The sequence below is a fragment of the Lathamus discolor genome, chromosome 11 (assembly GCF_037157495.1).
Source record: "Lathamus discolor isolate bLatDis1 chromosome 11, bLatDis1.hap1, whole genome shotgun sequence".
Taxonomy (NCBI): domain Eukaryota; kingdom Metazoa; phylum Chordata; class Aves; order Psittaciformes; family Psittacidae; genus Lathamus; species Lathamus discolor.
The window spans coordinates 14,687,607-14,708,479 of record NC_088894.1 but is presented as its reverse complement, the minus strand read 5'-3'; the positions used below and the strand labels follow the sequence as shown (position 1 = coordinate 14,708,479).

The following is a 20,873-nucleotide window of genomic DNA, read 5'->3' as shown; positions in this document are numbered from 1 at the left end:
GGGGGCAGAGGGGGAGGGGGGGAGTGTGTCTGAGCCCTTCTCTACAGGCAGCTAAAGAGCTGACAAACTGCCGCTTGCTGTGGTTAAAATAAAATAGCGTAAATAAAGTAAAATAAAATAAATAAACTGAAAATAATAACATAAATAAAGTCACTATCATAATGTGCATATGGAGAGAAGAAAGTGGATGGTGAGCCCGGCTCCCAAAGGAGCCGGGGTAACGACAGACTTGTCCAAGTCCTCTCCTTTTCTAATGCAAAAAAAAAAAAAAAAAAGGGGGGGGGGGGGAAGAAAAGAAGAGAAAGCCCTGCCTGCACCCCGCTCTTCCCGTCTCCCGCAGCCCGGGGCGGCCAGGCCGGAGGCTCCCACTCCCCGCAGAGGGAAGGACCCCTCCGCATCTCCGCACCTCTCGGCGGAGAGACCCGGGAGGTGCAGAAGGGATGCAGGGGGGATAAGGAGGGAGTGGAGGGGAAATGCTCCCCTCTGCCACGGGCGAGACCCGGGCAAAGCAGAGGCGGGCGCAAGACTGAGGGGCCCGACCCCGCGTCCAAGCCGCGATCCCGGGTTGGGCAAAGCCGGTTGTGAGCCCCCGGAGAGCCGCGGCTGCTGCGCTCCGGCAGCAGCGAGGGGACACGGAAGGGTCCAAACCTGCCCCTTCTTTTATTACTTTTTTCTCCTTTTTTTTCAGCACACGAGACGCCAGAGAAGCAGCTCCCTCTAAGAAATGCCATTTCCATGATTTTAATAAGCAAAATAGGAAACAATTTTAATAACCAAAAACAGAAACCAGTCTGAATAAAACTACAATAGACCAGGTTTTTTAATATTTTCCATATCATAAGCAGGATTTGAAATTGATCCCTTCAGAACTTTACATGAAATAAAAACCATTTTTTTTCCCGCTGCTGCAATGTTTTGATTTCAACACAGTTGAATCAGTAAAAACCAAAGCTCGTTTTCTGATGCATGACTAATATCCACAATATTTAAAACTGCAAGCACCATGCTGTTCATTACAATCTTGTTATTACTGTTAATTTATAAACTAATACAAACTTAAAATGCATCCGGCCAGCAGTGCCAGCTATCCTAACAGGAAACTAAAAAATAAGTTTTCATTTTGGTATTTTTGTCAGTGCAACGTAAATCCTTTTACTGACCTGCAGGAGGAAAAAAAAAAAAAACAACAAAAACCAAAGTAATAAAAACACCCATAAGACTCCAAACTACTGCTACTACACAACTGCAAATAAATTTGGGCTAAAACGTTCACTCGCTGCATAGGGAAGCAGAGAAGCAGGTTACAAATCATTGCAAAAGAATACACTTGAAAGTTGCGGTGTGTCTTCCTCAAACCACGTGTGGGGCTCACTTGTTCTCACACATACACACACCCACCCCCCCACCCCCCTTCCCCTGCGCTGCTGCCAGCGAGAACCCGACTTCAGGGGGCACAGGGAGCCCTCGCTGCTACCGCGACTGGGCTCCTGTCGAGGAGGGGGGGTTGGTTGGGTTTAGTTTTCCTTTATTTACCGAAACCCAAGGGGCAGTTGTTGCTCTAAAGGAACTGGTATCTCGTCCGTCCTTCGCTTCCTGAGTGTACAATCAGAAGGAAAGCTCCATGGCCAAACCTCCCCGCTTCAGGCTGGGAATTGTCCTGAAGGGAAGAGCTTCGCTGCCACTTTAAAGCATGGAGGAGTCTCTAGTGACCGATCGGAGTTTTTCCCTGGTAAGTTTAGGTCTGTCAATGCCATTCGGGCGGTTTGGCTTCTGCCCCAACAAACAAAAACCAAAATGAAAACTAAGACAAAGAAATCAAAAACACAACTTAAAAGTGCACCAGATACACGAAGTTGTTCTGTTTTTTTCTAATGCAAAATGCCCATAACTTCTTTTCCTCAAGCATCTCTTTAATACCAATCAAACCGTACAACCAGCCTGCTGAAATGTTATTGTGTGTCTGTGTGTTTTTCTCCCCTGTGCGGTTTGAAGTAGCAGATATTTACAAGCCAACACCATAAAAGAAAACCAAGAGCAAAACCAACGAACAGAACTGCACAAGCAGTAGAAAGTTTGATAACTTGGGATGCTTTTCTTAGCAATGAAACAAAACAATAACAGAAATCTATGGTCGATGATCAACATGCTATAGTTAAACAAGAAAATGATACAAAATAGAAATTATTACCATACATGTCCAGCATGCAGGATTAATATTTTTAATGCAGATTTTCGTATTTTTCTATATAATCAAGCAGGCAATAAAACTGATGAGTTTTTTTTTTCTTTCATTCTTTCTTTCTTTCCTTTCTTAGATTCAGTGTCCCATCTGAGTCCTGCAACTTACGTCTCAAAGCAGGCAATATATGAAGAGTTTGCATATATTGTCCTTTTTATTTATTCTCTTTTTTCCCGAGCAGGTAAATTGTGCATGAGATGGTGCTGGGTATGTCCTCTCTCTTCCCGAGCAGGCAGCATGTTATAGATGGCTTGTTCATTGTCCTTTATTATTATTCTCTTAAAGTCCATCTCATTTGGCAAGCGAGCAAGCTATAAACCGCTTCACTTGGCCTTTTCTCCTTGGAGTCTGCCTCTGTCCCTCTCTCTAACTCACAAACGAAAGTCCAAAAGTTGCACTTCACCTCTCCCATCCCCACCCCCAGCCTACTCTTCCCACAGCTACTCTAGAAGACTTGGATGCTGCAAAAACAAAACAAAAAAATCAAGTCTGTTTCTTCTCTCCTTTCTCTCTAGTCAAGCAGACAGATGGATGGAGATGTCGGAGGAGGATGGGAGCAGGGGGAAGGTGACGGGGTCAGGTTTGGGGATGGGGGGGGGGGGTTGTTTGCTTTTTAATCATTTTTGTTAAGCACTCACATGAAGAACTCAGGGGAAGATGGGTTGTCACTGGTGGAGCCGGCCTCTCTGAAGCCATTGCTGGCAAGTTTCTCACACTTGAGCTTGTAGGCGTCTCTCTCTCTGGCGAGCCGGGTCACTTCTTGCTTGAGCTGTTCCACCTGCTGAATGAGCTGCGTCTTTTCGTTCTCCAGGTGGTGTTTCTGCTGGACACGTTTATACCTGCAGGACTGGGCATAGCCCCTGTTCTTCAAGGTCCTCCTCTTCTGCTTGAGGCGGATCACCTCGTCTTTGGTGAAGCCTCGGAGGTGCCTGTTGAGCTCCCTCACGGACATAGAGACCAGCTGGTCATCTGAGAACCGGTCCTCCACGCTGCTGGAGGGGGGATGCTGCTGGTGCGAGTTCTGGAGCTGCTGGGAGGAGCTGGAGGAGGTGGAGGGAGTGGGAGAGGCCTGGTGGTGATGGTGGTGGTGATGGTGAGGGTGCCCGCTGCCGGCCAGGTCTTCATGAGTGACGGCAGGGTACTGGTGGTGGTGCTGGTGATGGTGATGATGGTGGTGGTGGTGGGCCCGGAAGCTCTCGAAGCCTTGCAGCTGCTGGGACACCTGGTGGGACCCAATGAGGGCTTCAACAGCGTCCTCCGGGGTGAGGTTCAGCGCCTCGGGGTTCATCTGCTGGTAGCTGTTCGCCATCCAGTACAGGTCCTCCAAGTGGGTCTTCTGCTCGGTAGGGCTGAAGCTGGGCGAGGAGGGCACGGAGCTGCAGGGCGTGCTGATGGGGGTGGAGGAGACGGAGCCGGCAGGCTGCAGGCGTGTGCAGTGCCTGCCCGAGCGGTCGTTCCTGCCCAGGGGTTCCTTCTTCACGTCGAACTTCATCAGGTCGAAGTCGTTGACATACTCCATGGCCAGGGGGCTAGTGGGCAGCTCGGCTCCGATGCTGAGCTCTCCGGCCATCGCTGTCTTGCGGGCACCTCTCCGGGCGGAGGGGCTGGAGACCTCACCCCAGCGCGCAGCCTGGCAGGGGGCTGCCCGCGCTCCCCTATTCCAAACCAACCCGGGCTCTGCTCTCTCGCTTCCTTTCCTCCGCTCCCCCTCCACCGCCGCCTCCTTCTCCCGGCTTCTGGAGCTTCTTCAGTCCGGACAACAAAGCCAAGGACGAGCCGGGGCCGCCTGGATGTCTCCTGCCCTTTTGTATGAGCGCTCGAAGCGCGCCGCAGGCTGCAGCAGCTCCTGGCACCGACGCTCCCGGTCGCAAGGAGAAAGGAGCGAGCGGCAGCAGGCAGGGCAAAAGCAAAACAAAACAAAGATGCTGCCTTCGGGTCGGTGCAGGAAGCAGAGCGGTGCGAACCGTCTGGGTTTTGTAAGTCCGGAGCCTTCCCCCCGCGGTGCAGAGCACCGGAGTCTGCCGCAACTTTCCAGCCCGGGCCGGCGGCCGGGCAGCGCGCTGGGTGGTGTTGGGCTGTGCCGGGCAGTGCCGGCGGGCTCGGGCAGCGCGGGAGAAGGGGAGGGAAGAGGGGAGGAAGGAGGGGAGAAAACAAAAAAGGAGGAGAGGGGACGCGAGCGGCACCGGGGCTCCGCGCGGCCGCCGCCGGCGCTCGTCGTGCAGCTGTGCTCGCAGCGCAGCCCCCCTTGGCTTCTTATATGGCCGTGCCCGCCGAGAGCGCGGCGGGGGCCGGGGCCGGCGGCGGCCGCGCCAATGGCAGCGCAGCGGCGGGGCCGGGCCGGGCGGGCGGTGGCGGGGCCGGGGGCGGGCCGGGGGCGGGCACGGGCCGCGCCGTGACAGCTCCGCAGCGCCGGAGGAGCGGCCGCCGCTCCCCGCCGGCTCCGCCGGGCGCTCCCCGCCCGCTCCGCGGCTCCACCGCACCGCTCCTGCGCTCACTCACACCCCTCTCAGCCTCTGCGGTCCCCAGAGCATCGGGGAGGGGGCGCTTGGGGACATCCCCCCCGTCCCTTTGTTCTAAACGTAACGAAGTCCCCCCGTGCCCGCTGCCGTCCCGCAGCGCATCTGAAGCTGGTCACGCACACGGCCCCGCGCCCCGCGCATGCATCGCCCCTTCCAAACTTTCTGTGGCCGTTCCCCATGTGAAGGTACCGCGGAAAACCCGGCAGCGGGCCCGGCTGGAGCTAACGCTGGGGCTGGGGGCGGCCGAGGGGCAGCTCCCCGCGTACGACCGGGGAAATCCTCCGGTGACAGGAAGCGAATCTGTCCCTAAAGTGAAGCAAAGGCATCGACACAAACTGCCGCAGATGTTAGGGAGAGAAGGGAGGAAATATAATTACATTTCAGTTCTGAGGGGACCGTGTTTGCTTTCCTCTGCTGTTCCCTGCGTGAGTGCCTGCATGCAAAGGAGCACTCGCCGTGCAGGGATTTTAGTTTTTATTTTGATTTTTTTTTTTTTTGTCCAGTAACAGGATTTTTCTTTTTTTTTTTTTTTTTTTTTTTTGAACATTTTGTAACGATTAAGGGAGATTAGGGCTTCTTTTTACACTGTTTTTACGCTCAAACAGACAGAAAGTGCGACCCCAAGTGTCCGTTCGGAGAAATAACAGATACTTTTCACGGGGTAAGAACACTCGGAGAAAAGGGGAAGAAGCGGAGCGAGGCGGGATCGGGATCGGCGTCGGGAATGGGTGCGGAGCTGTTGCCATCCCGTGCTGCCTCGTCCCGGCCGCGCCGCTCCGGAGCTGCGCCTCAGCATCTCCCTTACGCCCCCCACCCCAATTTATTTAGCCAAAAGAACGGAAAAGTTAGAGATCTGTAGATCTGCAAATCTGCTGCCCCCACAGAAGGGAATGAGGAGGGAGCTGCCTCCCTGGAGCAAGGATAACACTACCAAACTCCCCGCCGGCCCCGGGCCCGAGCCCTAGCCGCAGCCTCTGGAGATGCCCGCAGCCCGGCCGCGGTGTTCCTGCTCCTCCACAGATCCGCGGAGCCGCCGCGGCCGCGCAGGGAGCCGAGGAGGTGAAAGTCCCGCAAAGTGCCATCCTCACCCCCCAGAAAGTTTCCCGGGGGTCCCTCCCTCCGGCAGCGGGCTGGAGAGGGGAGAGGGGACCCGGGAGGGGGATTTGGGTGAACCCCACTCGCAGCACAGCGGCTTCATCGCGCGTGGCAGTGCCTTGCTGGAGTTTTTCCCTGCGACGCTTTCGGGGTGAACATCACTCCCAGTGGATAGCGGCCAGCCCCAGGGCTCCCCACGCGTGGACATACCCCCGTCCCCGGCACTCCCCGCGCTCCCCCGCGGCCACACAGCCCCGGCGGTGCTGGGGCTCCGGGGTCCGCACCGGCCCGGCACTGCTGCTTTCCCATCAGTTCCAGGTTTGGGGAACCGCCGTCTTTCCGCGGCTAACGAAAGGCCCGGAGGCGCAGAGAGGCGGAGAGGGACACGGAGGGGCCCGGGATCCGGCCCCTCGGGGCAGCGGATCGGGGCAGCAGCTCGGCTGCCTCCCAGGGCCGGGGAGAACAGAGACCCCGCGGCGGGTCAGCCGCCGTTGTTATTTATGAGGTCCTGGAAGCTGCTGGGCAGAGCGGTATTTGTACCTGCGCGTTAAACGTTACCGTTGGCAGTGGGGGAGAAGGGACCCCGGCGAGCTCGGGGAGCCGAGCAGCAGCCCCGAGAAACCTGCTATTAGCTGGATAATATTTTTCCTTCTCATAATTACTGAGGTATCTTCACAAGGTGGAGCTACTGAAAGGCGGAGGAAGCATCGATCTGAATATCTCCCTGTCCACACATGCTGCGTTCTTTTGCTCAGTCTTTTAAGCTGTGAATTACAGATCGGTTCGCCGCGTCCATCCTCATCGTCATAAAATTTCGGGGCACTTTCTGGTCCTTTTCTTTGCTTCTTCCATCCCTCGCTCCCCTTTACAAAACACATGCCGCAAAACTTGCGGCTCTACGCGGCTGGCTGAAGTAAGACCCGCTTCGTGCCCCGAATCCACGGTTAAAGGCCAATTTTGTTTATTGTAGAGCTTTTCACTCATCCACCCGAGGTTGTTCTCGCTCGGATGTGTATGTTAGGTGGGGGGATGCCCCTCCGTGCTACCGATTTATTTCATAAGGGCTGGGGAAGAAATCGTGTTGCTGGAGCAGCAGAGGAGGATTCCGGGGATGATCAGCCCAGCAAGCAGCGAGGGGAGAGTTTCCCTTCCGTGGGGCAGGGCGGACACAGCCTCGGCGCTGCGCTCTGGAGGAGCCTCGCTGCGCGGCCGCCCGCACTCTAAAAGCCTCCGCGGGTCAACGCGGAGGAGGTTTTCCTTCTCCGAGCTTCCGCGGGAAGGTTTCCCTACCCGTTCCGTTCTGTCCCGTCGCTACCCGTCCCGTCCGCTCTTAGCCTGCGGCGGAAAATCGGTACCCGTCAGCTCCCCTTCGACCCCTCCGAGCCATTGGTGTTTAACTGCGACCTTCTCCCAGCACCCCAAAGCTGATAATCTAGTGGCTTATTTTTATTTTTCTTTTTAGCTTTTTATACTTTAAATCCGTTTTTTGAAGGGTACTTCCGAGCACAGAACAACTTCTTCCCGCGCTCCCTGCTCCCCACCTTCCCCTTCGCAAACTCCCGGCCAAAATCGGGAAGAGTTCAAAGCAAATGAGGGTGTCATCGCAGTGTCTTGTCCCTGAAATCAGCAATTTGAAAGCTCGCCCTCAAAACTGGAGAAGCTTATATATATTATATATACATACGTATATATGTGTAGTCTATATATATATATGTATGTGTGTGATTGGCTTGGGGGTTTTCTGCCTGAATCGGGGGGTGACATTTACGATGCCCATCCCAATCCCCAATTCTTTGAAGCAGCAGATTTAGGTAACTGACAAAGAATAGGACTGTTACATGTGTGTTTTCCACGCTACTCATTCTCCGGGAAGCGCTTCTGAGTTTGGCGGCTGACTGCTACTTCCCCCCACCCCCCCCCCCCCCCCCCCCCCCCCCCGCGAAATTAGCTTCTTCACCCCAACGAATTCGTGGGACGCGGTGGCTGAAATGGGGGCTTTGTTAACGAATCCCCCGTGTCCGGCAGAGCACCACGGCAGGAAAAGGGCAGCACTTTGTCACTTCCCTAACTCTCACCCCCCCGCCGCTGATGTTTAATTTCCCAAACTGCAAGCAGACACCGTGCTGCTCGTCAGGATTTTTTTCCCTGTGTAAGCAGCGAGGGACCTGGTTAATCATCTATCGCAGATAGATGTGCATGAGAAAGAAAAGTGTTGATGTTTGCTTGTTCGGGCTGATGGGAATGGCCCACGAATTTAGGATTAAATTACTAATGGTGATCATAAGTCTTTGTTTCCTCTCTCTCCCTCTCCCTTTTCTGCTGGGATTGTCAAAGTAAAGCGCGCAACATTCTTTGGGCAAAGTCTCAGAGAAGCTTAGCAGTACAAAATAAGCTATCGCACTCTCCTGGGTTAACTGGGACCTCTTCAAGGTTTTAGCCTCGAACCAGTTAGGAGCGGGGCAAATCCCAGTACTAACTTTAGCCAGGTTTTCCCAGGTGGATCTGTGACAAGGGAGCGGAGCAGCACTTCCGAAGGGTAGGTGTCAGGGGGGGATTTTTCTTCCCCGAGACTTCGCAGTCCCCAGCATCACATCCCGGCTGGAACGGGAGGGCTGGGCTGGGCTCGGTGCGGGGGGTCCCGCAGAGCGGCTGCGGGTGTTGCTGTGCGGAACGGCGAGGTTCGGGGCGGGGGGTGTTGCGGGGGGGGGGGGGGGGGTAGGGGAGTGTGTGTGTGATTTGAACGCCCAACGTTTAATTAAACCCGTGCCCTTGGCGGTATCGGGATGGGGGGGACTGCTGAGGGGCTGCTCCCGGGGCCGGAGGTGAATCCTGCCCGTCCCGAGCCCCCTCTGCACCCCGCGGCTGCCGGGGGGTGGTGCGGGCGGTAACGGCTCCGGGAGGGGATCCCGGGGACCCCGCAGCAGCGCTCGCTGGGGCGATGCTCCGCGTCCCTGCCGCTGCGGGTGGATGCAGGATCCGGGGCGGCCCCGCTGCCGGGGTCAGCCCGCGCCGCAGCGATGGGGATGGGGCTGCTGCCTCCTGCCTTTCTGTGCAGGGAAACAAGAGCAAGGCGGCAGCGGGCTGGGGGTCTGGCTGCGCCTTGGGGGGGAAAGGGCGTGCATTCGAGCTGAACGAGCAACACTTCACCCTCTTCTACAACGTCCCATGAGGGTGTCTTTGGCAGGGAGGTAAGCAGAGAACAGAAACGTTCTCCTGGTTATTTCTTACAGCCGTAGCCCCGTGAATGAGTCAATCCAAACTTGTTCTCAACAGAATGTGTCTCTTTCTCATAATTTCCAAACTCTGCAATTTCGTCATAGGCCCCTCTCTGATACTTACTCGTGTTATCATTGCCCTTGCCACCGCGGTAAAAATTGTTTCTAGCAAAACCACCTGAGCCAGAAGCACAAAATCCCCTGTTCAAACCTTGCTAGAATCAACTTTGGTCCCATGCTGGGCTGAGTCCTGCTTCCCACTTGATCCAGGCCACGCTGAATTCATTATCAGAGCCCCTTTAGGAGCATTTTACTAATAAGCAGCACCAAAACCTTTCTGAGTGATCAGAAGTTGCCCTCTGGAACGGAAGTAGCCAGTAGAAGCTCCAGAACTCTAACTACTGCAGTCGTATCTTGCAGTGGCATTTTGCGTCATTCAAAGATTTTTCCAACACTTCAGAACTTGGACCACGTCTTACTAGAAAAATATTCTCTCCTGCTTATCTGCTTCTCTTAAATCCAGAGGCACTGCACAGGTGTCTGGGTGGGAAAACTGATCTTCCCAAGAGGGTTTGGTTTCCTTGTAAGGGATATAGAAAAGAGAGATGTCAGGGAGACAGGAGAAGTGCCCTGGACCTGTGAATGATGTCACAAAGTCATGAGCAGCCAGCGGATCTTCAAGAGAAGGTCAGCATCCCTTTCTGCCCTCAACCTGTTGCCTGTTTTCCAAGAGACTCAGCTGGAGGCTTTCTTGATGATCAGAGCTTTAGATGGTTAAGAAGGAAGGAAGGAAGATGGGGCCTCAGCTCTGCTTGAGGAAACTCAGGACCATGCAGCATCCATTCAGGAGGACCCGCACTGCAGCACCAGGATGCTGCTCACACTGAGCTGAGCATAGCTGTTGGTCCTTGCAGGATCAGGGGCTGTCACTGCAGCCCCTGAGCATGCTCCAGCACCCCCAGGGACCCCTACCCTTTCATTCCAACTGATCTGTAATTCCTTTTCACTACACAAAGTCCCAGATCAAAAAAAAACCTGCTTATATATAGAAAATGTTTGGAATTCTGTTTCCAGCATCTGCTGCATAAGGATTTAAATATAATCATAAAGCCTGTGCTGTGTGCTCTTTCTGCTCTTTGCACCTTTAGTCCCCATTAGGGATTTTGTATTGTTTCTGTTTTGACAGCCCCTGTATATATGTGCTTGTGGTTGTTCTGTGCTGTTTCCTGATTTAATATCAGTGCCGTTACAGGAGAAGGATGCACCGTTAGCATTTTTTGCTCAAAGTAGTTTTCAAGCTCCTTTTTGATGTACTGGTCAGGTTAGCAGCTTCTGTGCTCTTGTTGATCAGAAGAGGAAGGATCAGGTTTATTGTGTCCTTTGGGAATTAAGGTCTCTATCCACCTAAGGAAATGCATCTATCTTCCTATGCTAGCCCCGATGGATAGATCCAGGTGTAGAACAAAAGTATTTAGTAGAAAGCTGTTACTCAGTGAAATGAAAGTCCTTTTGCATATTTCTGAGAGGTAAAGATGAGTTAAACTGGAGACAAGGTGGCTTCTGCAAGCCTTCACCTTCCTCCCCAAACATTCTTAAGCCCTAAACATGAGAAGGGAAAATACGACTAAGAAAGGGAATAATTCTGGGCAAGTGCTTTTGTTTGCTCTCCTTGTTTGTCTGAGGAACACTCATTCAGCTGTTACCCAGACAGAGGAAAGAAAAAGGTTCCTCATCTTTGTTTCTTTTACATGCAAACAGATCTACAGCCACGAATAGCCCCAGATCAGATGATTTAAAATCAGCCTCAGAGTATAAATTATGCCCTGTTTACCCAGACAAGATACTTGGTTCGTAGTGCAAATTGCCATTTTATCTTTGGGAAATAAAGCTGTGTTTTAGCAGTGTGCTGTGTGCTTCTATGTTGTGAGCACCTCCCAGCTTCAACCTCGCTAGCCCTTCAGGCCCTAGGAAAGCTGGAGATGTTCCCATCACTGGCCACTACAAGGATCCTGAGGGTCGAGAGCAGCAGGTCTAAGAGGACTGGGCCAGGGCATGGGGAGGGCTCATGGAGCTGACTGCTGCCCCTGGGGCAAGCTGCAGTTTCCCTCTATTTCTTTGCTCCCAGAGCTTCTCTGCAGAACAGTGACGTTTGTTTGTGCAGGAGTACAGGCAACACAGCCCTGCTGTGAGTTCTCACTCACTGCTTCCCCAGCTAAAAGCTCTCCAGCCAAATTGGCTGGATGCTGTATGGGTCATCTTGAGATCCCGTAAATAATGGCCACATCTCTTTGACTGGAGAGAGGGCTCACAGCAAAACACAGCAAGGAGAGGAGCAGTGCGAGTGAGTGCAGGCAGCAGAGAGAATGAGAGGTGGTCAGGGAAAGATGCTTCGTTTCTTCATCTATTTTAATGGCAATCCTATGGGCAATTCAGATTTGCTGCACCAAAATAAATAATTACACCTTGTTTTCCTCTGGTGGGATCAATTCCTCATATGTTAATGGAGGCAAAATGCACACTAAAATTTCTAGCATGTACCCTCTAAGGTAGAAAAGAAACAGCTCCTGCAGCAATCAATATATACCCATCCTATATCAGATTCTGTTGTTCCTTTTCTAGGCAGAGACTTTGGCTAAGTAGTAATACAGGTATTAATTAGGATTTTAATATATATTAATATCCATTGTGGCTGAAAAATTAGGAAAAAACCCCAATTCTAACTGCTGTGAAGTGATCTCCATGTACACATTGAGCTACCACATTGTATGTTTTCTGAGTAGTGTGGAAAACCAGATTAGAGTCTCATGGACAGCCTTCTCCAGGGGTCTCCATGCTTTCAGCATGAGTGCCCTGTGTATGTTCAGCGTTAACTCTGTATTTCCAGGGGTTTTAATAACTGTGTTTTCATCCTTCAAAGATCCACATGAAGAGCTTCACCCCTTAAAGCTGTGATCACACCTCGGCAACCTCTCTCTTGGCAATGTACGTGTGGTTTCTGTTTTGATTTGGGGTTTTTTTCCTGGCTTGAATTAGCACATGTTTCAAACCTCTGAAGTACTTCTTTAATAACTAGTTTATATATTAAAAAAAGGAGAAGATAGAGAATTTCATCCAAGAAATCCCAGCTGGAGACATCTGTTCAGCAGCAAGTCACCTGATGAACAGCTCTAACCAGCCAAGTGTGAGTTATTTTTATTGGTTCAGTGTTTTAAAAACAGTGTTTTGGGGTATGTTTTATTTTAATTGATACCTTTCTTGACGTTTCAGTAGATTCCTACCCTGGTCTTCGTGGAGTTGGATTTATTTCACCTGTAGGATTAGTGCAGCCCAAATGAAGTGATGAATTCCAAAACCTAGCTGGCTGGCTGAAGCCAGTAGGAACCAGTTAAATGCTTGAAACGAGGTTTCCATGAGGGCAGTCAAGTTTCCCAAGAGGTGATGGGTTTGATGTACAGCCTGTCATGATGAGCTGCAGGCTCTCAGCACCTCTGAAGTTCAGGCCACAGCAGCTTTCAGCAAATATAAAGAGACGGGATGTGTGTGCGAGCGAGCGGCAGAGGACACCCATCTGCATCAACCTCCAAAGGCAGGCTGAATCCTTCTGGTTTGGATCACATGATTTGTCGTATTATTTAGCAGCTGTTAAGCTCAGGGGAGCTTGTAGGACCCTGTCAGTGCACACTAGCCCTAATCCTCTCTTGGTTTCTTTGCTGCTACCTGGTTCCTTTGCAAATGGTCCCACCATTCCTCTTGCAGTACTCCCTGAAGAGCTGAGCATCCCTCCTGTTCACTCCTCCCTAACACCAGCCAAAGGCCCTTTCCAGAGGACAGGGCTGATATTATGTTTGTATTTACACTTTCCTTCTGTTTCTCTGTTCTCTGGGAAGACTTTTGAGGCCCGTAGACTTTGCCTTGATTAGAAGTCTTTGTTGGAGCAGGACCCCAGTTTGACATGGGGAGGGAGACCTGAGAGACAGAGGAGGAAGGGCAAAAAGGGACAAAGTGGATGAAGACAAGGATGTGGGACTGCACCATGGGCAGGATGCTGTGGACCATCCTGCTGTCCATCCATGCAGAAAACTCCTAGGCAGCCTGCGAGCAGTTTGCCTGACTTCATTGGCCATTCATCAGCCAAAACTACTCACCCTTCTCCCACTGTGAAAAACTGGGACGTTGAACTCTCTCCACACCCAGCACATGGCAGAGATCATTCAACGGGTGGAGAACATCAAGGTTACCTCCAGGCAGTGGGCTCCTGGAGGAAAGCTGCATGGGGAGCCCCTCTGCTGTGAACCACTGGAAGGGCTGGAGATTCCCCAAGGACAGTTCAGATGGGGGGGAGCAGCAGTACAGCCCTCAATCCCTTCTATATTTCACTCCACTGAGTTATTTGCTGTTGCAGGCAAGAGTGGGACGTGACAGGTGGAGAACACACTAAGAGCTTCCCTTTTTGATTCCCTTTAGAACAGCTTTAATTAACCATTTTTTATCTTTCAAAAGGAAAAGGTGTTTTTTGCACTTGAGATAAGAGAGAAAATGTTTTCCAGCAGCTGCATTTTAACTGAACCAGGCTAGGGAGCAGGGAGACTGAGGGAAGAATTTGCTCTCATGGAATTAACTTTATGAAAGAAAAGCAAATCTCCACCCTGTTTAAACATGGGGAAAACATCACAGAGGCATCCTGCTGCACCAAATGGTAAACATGTCCATGTATTATATCACTTATGGCTTCCTTAAGAGTTTTATGATGCTGTTCTCAATTACTGTGTTTGCATTTGTAATTAGAGTGCAGAACACATTGTGAAGGCAAATTATAGAGCTAACTTGTCCTTTCAAAATAACCCATTTGCTCAGTGTGCTCCCAGAAGCTTCTCTTTATTTAAGGGACTCCAGTGAAAGAGTGTTGGGCTTTACACTTGCTGGAGGGAAGGGAGAGGAAAAGCCCATTTTTGCCCCCGGGTTTTGCTATGCTTGGGCCTGACCTTTAAACCACTGAAATTCCTGGTTTCTATAAGCACAACCTTCCAAGAGTTTGAGCAACTGATGGAATCTGAGGGGAGTGGGAGAAGAATCAGGGGTTTTGCCCTGCCACTAATTTCCCCTGTGGCCTTGGTCATGTCACGTGCCCTCTTTGTGCCTCCTTAACTGGCTGAAAATCTCTTGTGGTAGAGCTGGGATATTGCTGCTCAATTACCCTAAATATCTAAAGGAAGGTGCATATGCAAGGCTGGCAGTAGTTTTCTGGAAGGGAGGCAACTCTGGAAGCAGCCCCTTGGAGCTGATGCTTTTGTGTGCATTCAGTCTTTGTCCTGGACTCCCCTTACACGGGGGCTCACTCTGTTTTGGTGTGAGGATGAATTCATGCCATGTTGCCCTAAGTGCTCCACCAGGTCTCCATGCAAAGACATCAGAGTGCTGTGCTGCTTGGCTTTGCTCGGAGGCCAGCTGTGGTTCATGGAGTGATTTCTGACCAGCTGCCCTTTTGTTCTGCCCTAGCTATTGAGTGCCATCAGTAGAGATCTGATCTTCCTTTAAGGCAAGGATTTTGTAGACAGAAGACCGGATCCTAGGCCAGCTGTGCACTTTGCCTTTGAATTCAGGAGGGAAAAAGCTGTATCCAAGTCTGAACTTGGATACAATAATGTTCTACTTGGAGTGAAAAGGAAGCAAAGTCTTCAGCTGTTACAGCTCTGCCCTTTGCAAGGGATCTTTGCATTCAGGGTGCTTTAATTTTTAAGCAGGAGGACTTGACATCTAACGGGTTTCCAGCAGGGGCAAGGAACTTTTTCATCACCTGTACCTTAGCTGGGAGGGTGCAGTAAAGTGCCCTGCAGCATGTAGCTCTCCCACAAGCACATCCTCCTCATTCCAGGCCACGAGGAGATGCCTTTGCTCTCCAGCCAAGGTTTGGGAAAAGTTTGAGCTTAGTGCTTGACCCCTACCTAGCACACTGCCTACCAGCGTCCTCTGCTTGTGCTCCAAGGCATCATGAAACCAGGCCAAAATCAAAGAAAGAACACCTAAAAAGGCTGTGTCCTCCCAGAAGGGAGGATAAAAAACCCCAAAGAAACGCCCAAAACACCGCACTAAGAGATTACCACAAGCTGGTTTTTTCTTTCCATTTCTCCACTTTTCCCCACTATAAAATGCTTTGTACAACTTTGTCTCCTGCCACAGGTAATGCCCATTTCTCTTCCAACATAGCTGCTTTAGATGTACACCACAACACTGTTTCTCCCCTTGCCAACACTCAGTTATTAAATGAGTTTCTTGGTAGTTCTTTCATGGGTCAGGAAAGCTGATTCCTTGGCCCCAACTTTCTGTCAAGTGCTTGTTCCTTCTGAGCAAAGGTTAGGTCACCCTCTGATGATTCATTGAAGAAACTGGTTTTATTACTTTCCCTGGGTATGGGAGAGTTTCCTTAAGGAAAGCAGCTGCAGCACATGGGATGACCATCCCAAAAAGAAGACTGCCCAGGGAATTTCCCAGAAGTTATGGGTTCATCTTAATATTTAGTATCTTTTTTTTTTTTGGTTTTTGATGGTATTAAGTCCAAGAAAGTGCCTAGAGGAATGAGTCTGAGCTTTACAAATGGTCTGATTATTTGTGATGTGTTTAGGCATTTGTACCATTCATATGAGAGGAGAAGAGAGATTCCAGTGTGGTGTTTCCCAGTGCCAGATGCACCCCAGTTTCCTTAACTATGTGTTTAAAATACAGCCCAGGCTCACTAAGCAATGTCAAAACACATCTGCAAGTGAGCAGGGAATGAAATACAGCTGCAAAAAGGGCAAGCTCAATTATGTTGGGGAACAAAAGAGAGGAGAGTGTTTGTCATCCAGAGGATCAAATTTGAGAAACACCTACTGTTGTTTTGCTAGCTGGGATTTAAAATACATATGTCATCACCCTGTCTTTGTTGCCAGTCACGCTGTTTGCTTTGCTATGCCACAGCGCTGTGCAGGCAGCTGAATGGGACCGGCAGCTTTCCCATATGCTTCCAACAGAGGAGCCCTGGCTCCAGCACCTCGCTCTCAGGAACCAAATGCCACCAAGGATAAATCCAGAGAGAGGGCCACCACAAAATAAGAAGGTGTGAGATGCAGTGCAGTGCTGTTTGTTTTTCTGGAAGGTCGACAGTTTTCCTAAAACTTCAGTTTTCCGTGTTTTCTGGTTTTGGTGAAAGCCTGTTTCAACAGTTGAGATAAGAAAACATCCTCCATGTAACGCATGGAAAACTTGTTTGAATAAACGTCCTTCAAAATGAGAGACCTTTACCTGACTTATGAAATAGCATCGATATATCAGGAAAGAGTGCAGAAAGAAACTCATATTCACGTCAGATTTCAGGGTGTGATTTTGCAACACAGAATGGAGTATCCATATTTTCTGACAGTGCTCGCAACAGGAGGAGAAGATAAGCATGTAAAAAAAGAAATTAAAACCTCTTTACTTGATGGTATCCTTGTAGTTTGTGCTATTTTGAACCTGTCAACTGCTAAGTAACAGCTTGTCAGTGATCACGGCCCGGATGAACACTAGACCTGGTAGTATAGCTGCAAATTGTCAAGAGCTGAGTGATCGCCCGGGTTGTGATTTATGACTCCATGAACAATGACAAACAAGGAGAAAAGGCCCTGGTAATTTCAGAAGCAGTTGTGGAAACAATTAGATCACTTTTATATTAGGTCATTTATAGAATTTTTCCCTTTAAGAATTAGATCCTTGGTGAGTGCGTTTTTCATGCACTCGGGTGCTTTGTCCTGGATTTCATTGAGGGAAAATCCTGGGCTTTCCTGTGGAAATGCTGCTGTGCAATGTCTTTAACTGGGAAAGCTGCAGGAGCTCACAGGACTTCCCAGAGCTCACCCAAGCCCTGACCCATGTGCAGTGGGAGCCCTTCGCAAAGGTCAATTCCTGCCGAGTCCTTCGCTGAGATTGTGCTGGTGTCGGTACCATTTTCTTACTGCTGGGTGCTCCTCTCTTCCTGATGGCCTGACCTTTCCCTGACAGAGCTGCAGCCTCCTCCCCAGCTGCTGGGAAGCTTCCAGCACATTGCACTGCTTCAGGCAGGTAATACTGATAATGAAAGCTGGACCAGGGCTTTCGGAAGTGTTGCAGCTTGGGGTTCTTTTGTCCTGGTTCTGCCACTTCTTTCCAACAGCAGAATTACTTGGCTGTCATTACATTTCCACTTCCATTTCTTCAGCTGTGGCTTGTCTCTTCTCAGCTCAAGGAGCTAAGCAGCGCCAGGTCTCTTATGATAAGGAGCCTGTGGCATTTCTCCACAAGTTCCAAGTGTCCTCCTGCACCACCCCTTGAGCTTGGGAGCATATCTCAGAGTTTGCTAACGGGCTGATGAGAGGCAGCTCATACCTCTGAAAGGACACATTTAACCAAAGTCTATCCCCTCCCTTGTTTGCTTTCTTGGAAGTTGTCAGTCACTGTTCTGTGTTGTTCTGTCCCAATGATAGAGTCACAGCATCATCATTTCTGAATTCTCTTGTGAAGAGACTGGCTCCAAAGCCACTCAGCGCCCTGGCAAGTCCACCAAAGCCAAGGGGCTTCTGCACTAATCCGGGCTTCTGGGATGTGGCTTATGTTATTTTGCACTATGTCTAAGTCCATTACGCTGGGGATTTCAGCTATGAAAAATAATGAAAGATCAGCCAGGAGAATGATCTCTTGCTGTAGAGAGCCCCATTTCCCTCCTTCCCCTTCTTTTAAAGAAGAGGAGGGAGGTCTTTGCATTTTCTCAGCACTATGTATTGAGGGATGGGGAAAAGAGCTGTGCTGTGCCATATTCTCTAGCCCAATGAGAATGGAACTTACTTCCCTCTTTGAATTTTATTATTCCCTTGCAAAACCCTCTTCTGTTGTGCTATGCACCAGCAAAAATCCTTTTTATTGCCACTAGAAAGACAGCTGAGATGCCTATTATTTTTTGTTTTAATATATATTATTTGTACAGAACTCAGCACATAAAAGCGGGTCCCGGATAAAAGGTGTGTCCTTTCTAGTAAAGCACAAAAAAATCTTAATCTTTGGTCCAGAAGGAGTAGATTGCCACAAACAGTCGGCAGCTAAAATCATTAATCTTTGCTGCTTGCCCAACTGGTACTAGTAGTAAAGAAGATAATACACTAGCAGAATCAGTGACCCACTACAAATTGGTCCTGAAAGGTCCACCAGCCTAAATAGACTTTTGCTGATCCAACACTTGTTAGGAATCCCAACAAAGAGACTATTGGCTCATCTGATGAGCCGCTCACTATTGGGCCTTTTGCAATGGCTGGTGATGGATGACCATACCCTCTTTGAGGGGGAAGATGCAGCTCCTGGTATGGGGCCTTTTCTCATCTTAAATTTGTACTCAATAAATCACAGGTGCAGAAGAGACAGCATCAGTTTCATTACACCTACATGCTCCAGTATCAATCATGCCAACACAACGGGCTGCGCGCAGTTCATTTCGGGAGGCTCTTTCTGTTCCAATACCATTTCCATTCTGTTGTGCTTTAGCATTCCTAAAGTGTTGAGCCTCCGCAGTGAAGCGCTGGGGGAGAAGGATGGGAAGCACTGTAGTTGTGCTCTTTCCACATGAGGCAGGGCTTAGCTCATGTACTTGGGTTTACAATCCCTTGCTATAGTTAAAGTCTTAAATTGCTCCATAAATAGTCTCACGCATTCTGTGGTCCTCACACATCACTTTCTTTTTTAACCTTGTTTTAACTTTTGCTCCGTAGCACAATCCTCTAGTCCCAGTTGCAGCAATTGCTTCAGAATGGTCTCCTTTGTGATGATAATATAATTTTTCTGTCTGGGTTTTGGTATTTGTTTATATGATGCTATAACCCCCACTTCCCCTTACCCAAATCTAACTGTAACAAAGAGACAGTTGCAGGGAACTTCTTTGGTGTTTTCTCAATTCAAAGAGCTTCTGCAATGTTCTCTCTGGCTGGCAAATACCCTGGGACCTCTGAAAGGTATGTCCATTATGATTCACAATTCATGAACATATTGCAGAGCTCCCACATTGTTATGTTAATTCCAATGTCAGCAGTTAAAACATGCTTAAAACGAAGGAGGCTTTAGAGCTTTCAGACTTCGTATTTAATGCACATAATCAAATACTTTCATTGCACGAAACGCATGTCTAACACTCGTTGTGAAAACTATGAACCATGTTTTTCAAGTATAATAAAAGGTAAAAGATTGTTATTCCACATGTGTGTCCAATATCCACTTTGCCATCTTTGTACAGGGAGAGTAATTTCTTAGTGTCCAATTATACTCCGATTTGCACAGGAACAGCCATGTTTTGTGCAATTAAGTTATCACAAAGTCCTGTCATTCTGTAGCATTCTGTTAATCTTTAACTCAACGAAAAGCTATGTCAGCAGAGCACCAACACAGAAAAGCTGGGTGTTCAAAGGAACTGCAATAGGAGCACATTCAGGACTGTCAGACAGAACAAGCTTTTCAAAAGGACACTTCCATTCAGTTTAAACCTACAAGAGTGTTGGGCTGACACCTCCATTTATTTGCTGTAGGGCTATAAGGAGAGAGAGAGACTTTCAGTCTTATTAAAGCAGTATTTGGAATACAAAAACAGTGATTCTTTTCCTCTGTGCTTTTTACTCTGTCTCAGCAGCAGGTCATAAAGCATGGACAGAATTAAAGCAGGACAAGAAAGTATTGGTTCTAATGTGCAGCTGAAAGACTTGATTTTCTGTGGAGCAGCCACCAAATCTATTTATTTGTTGTTTTTTTACAACCAGCAGGAAGACAAAAAGGGAAGCTATTTTTAAAGTGTAGTTAGGGGTGCACAAGTCCCAGTAAACAGTATCTCTCTGCCACATCTTTTTGTGGATGTCTGGTCCAGGAGCTGAGGCCAGGCTGTGGCAAACAGCACCAGAATGGTTCAGTGATTATTCTGGTCAGGTGCCTAAAGCAGGTTCAGGTTCACGAGATTAAAATGGTAATTGATGTTTGAGAGAACATTTGAGGATAAAACATGATTATGTTCATAACAGATCCTTAGCTGGTACAAATTGGCATAAGGTCATCATAACCAGTAGAGGCAGCCCAGCTGCATCTCTAACCCCATCTGCTCTCAAACCACTGGGCACACGGGGATATGTGAAGAGGAATATTGCAGGTAAAAGTTTGCAGGTTGGTTATTTCTGCATGATTTCCGAAGCTCCTGTAAATGCAGCCCAAGCAGGTGCTTCCTGCTAATATTTGCATTATTTCCACTAAAAGCTGGCGCTTGTCTTTCATGCTTTGTCTCAGGGATCTTTCCTTCTGGGAATACACATTACCTAATGCTCATTCTACCCAGCCAATTTGCAGAAAATGGTTTGTCTTCAGGGTTGCTTCTAAATATTTGTATTTGTCATTTTTCACCTCAATTAAAAACAAACCATGCTGTGAGTTCCCTTTGTAGTTCTTCTATCATGCTAACAACTCTGTGCATTTTTCCACCTATATACTAATAAAAAGGTCTTTTTAATATCTATCTATATCTATATCTATATCTATATCATCTATATCTATATCTATATCTATATCTATATCTATATCTATATCTATATCTATATCTATATATATGAGTAACTGGCTTTTAGAGCTACTGTCCAAAGAAACTTTTCTTGTCTTTCATTTGCACTGTTCTGCAAAATCCAGTTTTAACTCAAAAGAAACTGTAAAGAATTCTTTGTTATCTTCATTTTGGCCTTAATCTATAATGAATATTAATAGCACTTGTAAGGTGAGGTGCAGATTGAAAGTAATAAAACAGAG

The 20,873-nt window shown here is 49.0% G+C and overlaps 1 protein-coding gene across 1 annotated transcript; it reads right to left on the bottom strand.

Moving 5' to 3' along the window:
- Positions 1-725: 725 nt before the first annotated feature.
- On the bottom strand, positions 726-4,481 carry MAFB (MAF bZIP transcription factor B). The gene has a single exon (XM_065691582.1). The coding sequence runs from the start codon at positions 3,807-3,809 to the stop codon at positions 2,874-2,876; it is 936 nt and encodes a 311-aa protein (XP_065547654.1). The 5' UTR covers positions 3,810-4,481; the 3' UTR covers positions 726-2,873.
- Between the last annotated feature and the right edge of the window lie 16,392 nt (positions 4,482-20,873).